This window comes from Lineus longissimus, chromosome 14 (genome assembly GCF_910592395.1).
Source record: "Lineus longissimus chromosome 14, tnLinLong1.2, whole genome shotgun sequence".
NCBI classification, from domain to species: Eukaryota; Metazoa; Nemertea; class Pilidiophora; order Heteronemertea; family Lineidae; genus Lineus; species Lineus longissimus.
The window spans coordinates 4,670,544-4,677,092 of NC_088321.1; the positions used below are offsets into that span (position 1 = coordinate 4,670,544).

A 6,549-nucleotide genomic window follows, 5' to 3' on the forward strand; every position below is an offset into this window, starting at 1 on the left:
AGCTTGTGGAAAATTTTACAGAGGAGGGTGTGTCTGTAGGAGAAAAGCCTAGATGTGCACAAGTGATGCGTCTACACAAGTGGATTTTAGTGGAAACACCCTCAACTGACACTTTCACATTGGCACCTGCTCATGTGAAATATTTTGACAGCAATGTGCAAAAAAGCTGTTAAAATGTAGTGAAGTCCGAGTTGCTTTGAATATGGAGAGCCCTAGACCAATCACAAACATTGACTGTAGACAGTGGCAGACAGTATTCAGCACTGTTTGATTTTGGTTCTTACATTGCACCAGGAGTCTAAACAGACCTTAAATGTACACACAGGTATCCTTTTCCTGACAAGGAAATTATTTCATGTTGTGACGCTCTCCCATGAACTGTTGAGCGAACTATTTCAAAGTTGTGCACTAAAAGCTCTTTTCTCCACTGACAGTTGCCTCAAGTACAGCAATGCATACATAAAATTGTAATCAATGTTGACAGAGACCATGACAAAAATATCACGAAGAAATCATTGAAAAATAAATCTTGCTTTATTTACAGAAAACATTACATGTATACATGTCACAAATGATTTTGAAAAGCGATTTTGTGCAGTAACATTGTCACATAATTAAACAACTCATCATGTCTGCATGTATACTGGCGTATTTGGCACTTGAAGAAGTCAGATAATCTCTCAGCATGGCTTGTGAGTGTTCACTCGTGAGGTGGCGGAGTGGTTCCCATGTATCATCTTGTGGACCGTCATAGCCAACCCACTTCACTCGATATTCAAGAACACCCTTATTTTTTCGGTGCTTGTAGATCTTCTCGACTATACCTGAAATATGTTTGGAAAAAGTTGTTAAGAGATACCAGAACAAAAATTGCATTCATTGACATTTAATGATGAGTTCTGCTGTATTTGCCAAATCCCCTAAGACCTTTCTTGCAGCAACCACAACAATATGTTTTTGCTACAATATTGAAGCTGCCTGTATATCACTATTTCATTGAAGGAATTCATAATTCTTTGTCATATATTGTACTGGTAAAATGACTTTTGATGCTTATTATTGCAAAAAAAGGGATAATTTTTTAGGCCAAATATGTGATTTAAACCATTTCGCAAACACTTCGTCCATACTGGATTAAGATTGGATGCATGGAATAATCTACCATTGGTTGGACTCTAGGAATAAGAATCCTAAAATGTACCTTGGTTCGAAGCTGTAAGTTTGGCTACATCTTCGCTTAATTGCTCATCCGCATCCTAGAAGAGTGAATAGAAATGGTTTGGATAAAATGTTTCAATGTTTGTAGTGAAGTTAGAAAGAAGAGCAACAAATTGTGATCAATATAATGTAACTATTTAATGAAGAGATTTAAAAACAATGATCAAATCAATGTTTTAAACATGAATAAGGATAATTTAGAAAATACTTCTGCACCTACCAGTTTCGCTGACTTCTTCTTTCTCATGCCAACCCTGGATTTTGTGTTCTTCATCCGAACTCCCAATTCCTCCTCCCAGCTGACTCCTAAAGATGAGAAAAATAATGATGAGCCAAATAATGGTTACTTCAAATGGTAAAAGTGCTATTCAAAAGTTGCCTTTATCATGAAAATAACTGTCAGCCAGTGCCAATCATGTTACCACTGTACCTAAACTAATAGATGTCTCTCACCAGTTAATATATGTAATCATCTTTATTCATGTAAATTAAGTTACATTACAAATGTGCAAAAGTGCAAGTGCAACAAAAGTACAAAAAGTGATGACAAAGAAATGAAAGACCCTCCCAATCCCTACATATAAGGCATAGACATTTACACAGGGCTACCCAGTACAGAGTACCCCAAGAATTACATTCATATTATCGATATCTATCCTCAAAAGTGTGTCTCTATACATTAAAAAATCTCTGATAACAGCAGCAGTTTGCTGCAGTCTATAAAACTCCTCCTTTAAAGGTACCTTGAAAGTTAGAGGAACGTGGTTCCTGGGTATATCTAACTCACTAGCCAAGTGTGAGGGTGTATTTGATACATTGGAGCCACTGCCATTCAAAGAAAGTGTGCTCGCAAGATTAACATAGATATTGGAATTGTTTACAGCCTTACGATAAAAGTTTAAAAATCTGTTTTGTAACAATGTTTTTATTGAACAAGTATCTAATATTAGTGGCAAAAGGGCACAATGAGTCCGAGGGTGAAGTCTACATAATTTCCGCACCGCTTATCTCCATGCTGTATATACTACGCCTACTACTTTATTATTTAAATCCCACAGGACTGTACCTAAGAGTGACATGCAATATGAGTAAAAAAGTTTGATTTTCGTTTCAAAATTGCAAAAATAAAACTTTGATATGAGGACATTTACCCGCCTATTGAAATCTGATACTGTTTTTTTTTTCTTGATTATTTACCCTCAGTCCAATTAAGTTTCCTAAATGGAGAGCAGTAGCTTCAGCAGTTACAGGAATACCCTGAAAAGTGATAAGTATTGGTATAAGATTTCCACCACCTGGTTCCAGACAGAAATATAACAACTGACAAGTTTAGAAGGGGCAGTGTTGTAGTTTTCTGCGGCATCTCGCTTGATGAAAACAAATAAAGGAAACGATGTTAATATTTTTCCACACAGCACATTGTACTTACTTGGGTTCACCGACTTCTTGAACGCACTGCCCTCCTTATCCTGAAAGACATTGTAAAATGATCGGTATATCAGTATGTAAACAAAACTATCTTCGAAGTATGCTGCATTTTGTAAATTGCCCAAAGTACAATTTCAATGGTTCACCAAGACTCTGATTGCATTGAACAGATTATGAAGATGAATTATGTCTTTTTCTAGTTGAAGGTTATTAAAAAACAGCGCAAGAAAAACAGAACAGGCCATAGTTAATTCTTCTACTTCCAGATTATGCGAAAACACAAAAGTGCACATGTACATGTATGAATGAATGAGGAAATGACACACTGTGTAGGTCATATTGTCACAGACAAAATCATACAAAAAATGAAAAGATGTTACAGTATCAGACCAATTGATATTTTTTCAAAATTGCTCCAGGTGATAATATATTGTAAAGGTACAGATAATATACTTACTTGAATGGAAGATTTCTTTGAAAATACTGCTGGTCATGGTATAGGCAAGGGTAAAACTGGAGCAACTCCAACCCCACCTCCCGCAAAGTGATTGAGCATAGTTGGATAAAAATAGTTAAGAAAGAATTAATTGCACCGCAATGATTGAGGAATATCTCTAACAATAATTGTAAGCAATGCTCTGACGTTACTGGGACGGCGGAGTGGTGACCATTGCACTACAAAACCTAACGTTTTCAAATAACACCTTAATATAAATGCTTACCTGTAGCACTGCCACTGAGTTGAACTTCACTGGTGTTTGTCAATGGTAGAGATTCTTCTTCATCTATGCCGAGGGTGTCTTCATCATCCATCACCGGTACCTGTGACATACTGCAAATGTAACGCAGTGTCATTGTTTTACATAAATGCACCAACCAAGTACTTCAACCCTTAATGAAGAAGAGGCTAATAAGCAAAGATGTCAATGTCTTATGATACCAGCTTAAAATCATTGAGTTTTTTAGGCAAATATTGGTGCCCATTTTCTCAGTTTTTGTAGTAAATACATGTTTACTGGCCTCGAATTTAACAAAGGGCACCGCAATAAGGTGGACATTGCCCTTTTAATGACATTTGTGTTATGATATTTATCACATAGACGGAAGTATCTGTCACCATTGAAGATCAGGTCAGTGTGATAATGCTTCTACAATCTACTACTAGCAAATGTAGTTATCAGGGACCCTCACCTAGAGGTCATAACGAAAGACCAACGACAACGACAGCTCATCAAGTTGATCTCAGCTCTTGTTTATTGTCTCTTTGTCTCTTTAGTCATGTAAACTGAAAATACAAACGTTACAACGTGTACTACTAGTGCAATAGAGAAAAGGTTATAAAATAAATTGTCACATTCAAGTCACATCCACTGTCTTCAGACGTTTTCGTCTTGACCAGATGGTGCTGCCATCTACACTAAGCTGGACCAGTTACAGTATGACAGGTATTTCTTCAAATTATAGGCCTCCAACACACTTACAAGTTAGCCAACACATTCAGTACTGAGAATATGGTAAAATGATACAAAATAGGCCTGTCTTACAAGGTTTAGGTATAAACAGAGGATGAAAACGATCAAGACTTCAACCCTGTACATCACGTGACCATGCCAAACTGAGTCCTGGACCACGCCTTACTTTCAAAGTAATTATTTATCATACTATATGAGTCAATAGGTTTACAAAACCACACTTATAGAATGATTCAACTTAACTCTTACCTCCTATATATGGACCCTAAGTAGCAGTTAGCTGTCCAAAATTACAAGCTTTGTCCATACAAAAACTAGTCTGTGTCAATTTCTCCAAAAAGCTAATGGTTGGTGACCACCAAAACCAGTGACGCCATAAACAACCCCTAAAACAAAAGAGCACTCAAGGTGCCAGATATAAAAACGACCGCTGGTCGTTACAGAGGTGTCGGATGACATTTCTTCAGCAGCATCATGTGGTTGTTCAGGTAAGGTGCTAGATATGAAGAGTGCATGTAAAAGCACAGAGGTACATCGGTTGCTTAGCTTTTTTGGTAATTAAAGCCCAAGGATCCAGCAATGGTCTCGCACACAACCACGCCTTGTAAAAGTTCCTCAAAACTGACATGACTTTGGAAAATTGAACTTACATGTTTAACACAAACTTTAAATACGTAATCACTGCCAGGAGTTCTGCCATCTTTGCCTTCCCTATGCTCCCCATAGAGTGTGGTATTTGCAGTCCATCAGGTAGGCCATGAACAGTGACCATCCCTTTGTGGTGATCGCTGTAAGGGAAACGAGCCCTACCAGTGGAAGCGCCTGTCCAGTTATAAAAAATATTTGAATTTAAATTGACAATGAATAGGATTCAACAAGTTATGCAAGTTAATTCATCTTTGATTCAATTTGTCACTGATGACATCGTTACAAGCAAAAGCATAACAGTAATCCAAAAAGATAATAAAAATATCAAAGTTAGTGACAAGCAATCTTTACCAGTTTAATACCTACTTAGCTTTTTTATGAAATAAATTACCGGAATTCACATAAAATACAAAATGGAAGATTTTCCTTTATAAAATAAATAGAAATGTGACATACTATGGGCAATGGTGCATCAACTGAGAATTTATGAAGTAAACCAAAATAAAAATGACTTACAATATGCAGTATCAAGGGCCTCTCGAACCCACTTTTCAAGGCACTTCAGTTTCACCCAAAGTGCTGGTTCCAACTGCAGCCTGGGTATACAATACATCTGAAAGTTAAGGACAACAATAATTTGTAAGATTTTAGAATATTGCAGCAATAAAGCTTAAAAAGACAAACCATAAGCTTTAGAAATAGGAATAAACTGATAGGTTCAAGACCTATCTAACATCTCATCTTTATCGTGCCGAGGCGAACAGGTGTCTTTGAGGTGGAGGGCCTATCATAGTTTTCAATGAAGTACTGAATTGATAAAATGAAACAAATCATTGCGCATGTTATTCTGCAGTCTGCAGTCTGCCCTGAAAAGTGTACAATTGCAGATTTCTGGTACAAGTAGTGAAGGCAATCATCAACAATATACTGTATGGTTATCATATTTAAACAGTGCCAAAAGTATCATTGAGAGTGGAGATTAGATATCCAGATGAAAAAGAATTTCAAATGTTTCTAGGACAAACAGGTCTCAGCAATCCCACAGAAGTGATATTTTCAGAGACAGCTGTCACATTATTTTGATTTGACTAAATCCTAAATCTTCAAAAACTATTCTGATTTAATATGAAACATACCTTCACATTCTTGTACACCAAACCCAATTCTTTCGCAACCTCTTCAATTTTGCTATGATTATTTTTGTTGGTAGTTTTCAAACCATCTTTGTAGTACTGAATTAATTTCTTTCGCTGGTGATCTGTGAATTTTACTCGAGATTTGGAAGACATATTCTGAAATGAAGAAATGTGTAGCGGTGAAGGGCTTATATATTTGTCACCGTATAAACGTCGCAACTCTGAACTCAAACCCAAAGACTAAACCAATTAAGATATCTTTTTACATTATTTATTTATTACCCACGTCACTCTAACGATAATGGTTAACGATACTGGGTGTCTGGGTTCACCAGGGCCTGGGAAGAACACAGAAATAATAATTACAGCTAGGTTTAGTAGGCATTTCCTAATATTGTCACAAAATGGAACTTGAAAGTTGACTCAAGGCTACCGCAGCTGTTGGCACCGATTTTTGCTACTTAATTGCATGATCGAAGATGTTCAGGGGGAGAACGTTATTCCCTCTTGACATGTTATAGCCTATATATTTCATTTTAAACTGCTTAAGTTTGAAGAAACCAAGAAAATCAAGAGTCATGACATGACATAATAGCCTAGCGTATATATATAGAGGGGTGTCTCCCTCACAAAATGCCGCATCCCCT

The 6,549-nt window shown here is 36.7% G+C and overlaps 2 protein-coding genes across 2 annotated transcripts; both read right to left on the minus strand.

Moving 5' to 3' along the window:
• Nucleotides 1–603: 603 nt before the first annotated feature.
• Nucleotides 604–6,066, minus strand: LOC135499032 (uncharacterized). The gene is made up of 10 exons (XM_064789661.1): nucleotides 5,903–6,066; nucleotides 5,283–5,379; nucleotides 4,769–4,940; nucleotides 3,838–3,931; nucleotides 3,104–3,478; nucleotides 2,648–2,687; nucleotides 2,416–2,475; nucleotides 1,439–1,524; nucleotides 1,202–1,256; nucleotides 604–824 (listed from the first exon to the last, which is right to left on the minus strand). The coding sequence occupies exons 1-4, from the start codon at nucleotides 6,053–6,055 to the stop codon at nucleotides 3,919–3,921; spliced, it is 435 nt and encodes a 144-aa protein (XP_064645731.1). The 5' UTR covers nucleotides 6,056–6,066; the 3' UTR covers nucleotides 604–824; nucleotides 1,202–1,256; nucleotides 1,439–1,524; nucleotides 2,416–2,475; nucleotides 2,648–2,687; nucleotides 3,104–3,478; nucleotides 3,838–3,918.
• LOC135499202 (uncharacterized) lies at nucleotides 607–3,477 on the minus strand. Its single transcript, XM_064789865.1, has 4 exons — nucleotides 3,369–3,477; nucleotides 1,439–1,524; nucleotides 1,202–1,256; nucleotides 607–824 (listed from the first exon to the last, which is right to left on the minus strand). Exons 1-4 carry the CDS (start codon nucleotides 3,475–3,477, stop codon nucleotides 607–609), a joined length of 468 nt encoding a protein of 155 aa, XP_064645935.1.
• Nucleotides 6,067–6,549: the final 483 nt, after the last annotated feature.

What these genes read in the sequence shown, in the direction of transcription:
- LOC135499202 (XM_064789865.1), bottom strand. Translation starts at nt 3,477, where the DNA reads ATGTCACAGGTACCGGTGATGGATGATGAAGACACCCTCGGCATAGAT. An exon ending in AGAAGAAGTCAGCGAAACTG is followed by an intron (nt 1,257 to 1,438) that starts GTAGGTGCAGAA and finishes TCACTCTTCTAG; the next exon opens with GATGCGGATGAGCAATTAAG. An exon ending in ACTTACAGCTTCGAACCAAG is followed by an intron (nt 825 to 1,201) that starts GTACATTTTAGG and finishes AACATATTTCAG; the next exon opens with GTATAGTCGAGAAGATCTAC.
- LOC135499032 (XM_064789661.1), bottom strand. Translation starts at nt 6,055, where the DNA reads ATGTCTTCCAAATCTCGAGTAAAATTCACAGATCACCAGCGAAAGAAA. An exon ending in TGGTGTACAAGAATGTGAAG is followed by an intron (nt 5,380 to 5,902) that starts GTATGTTTCATA and finishes CTTAACTTTCAG; the next exon opens with ATGTATTGTATACCCAGGCT. An exon ending in GGCCCTTGATACTGCATATT is followed by an intron (nt 4,941 to 5,282) that starts GTAAGTCATTTT and finishes ATAACTGGACAG; the next exon opens with GCGCTTCCACTGGTAGGGCT.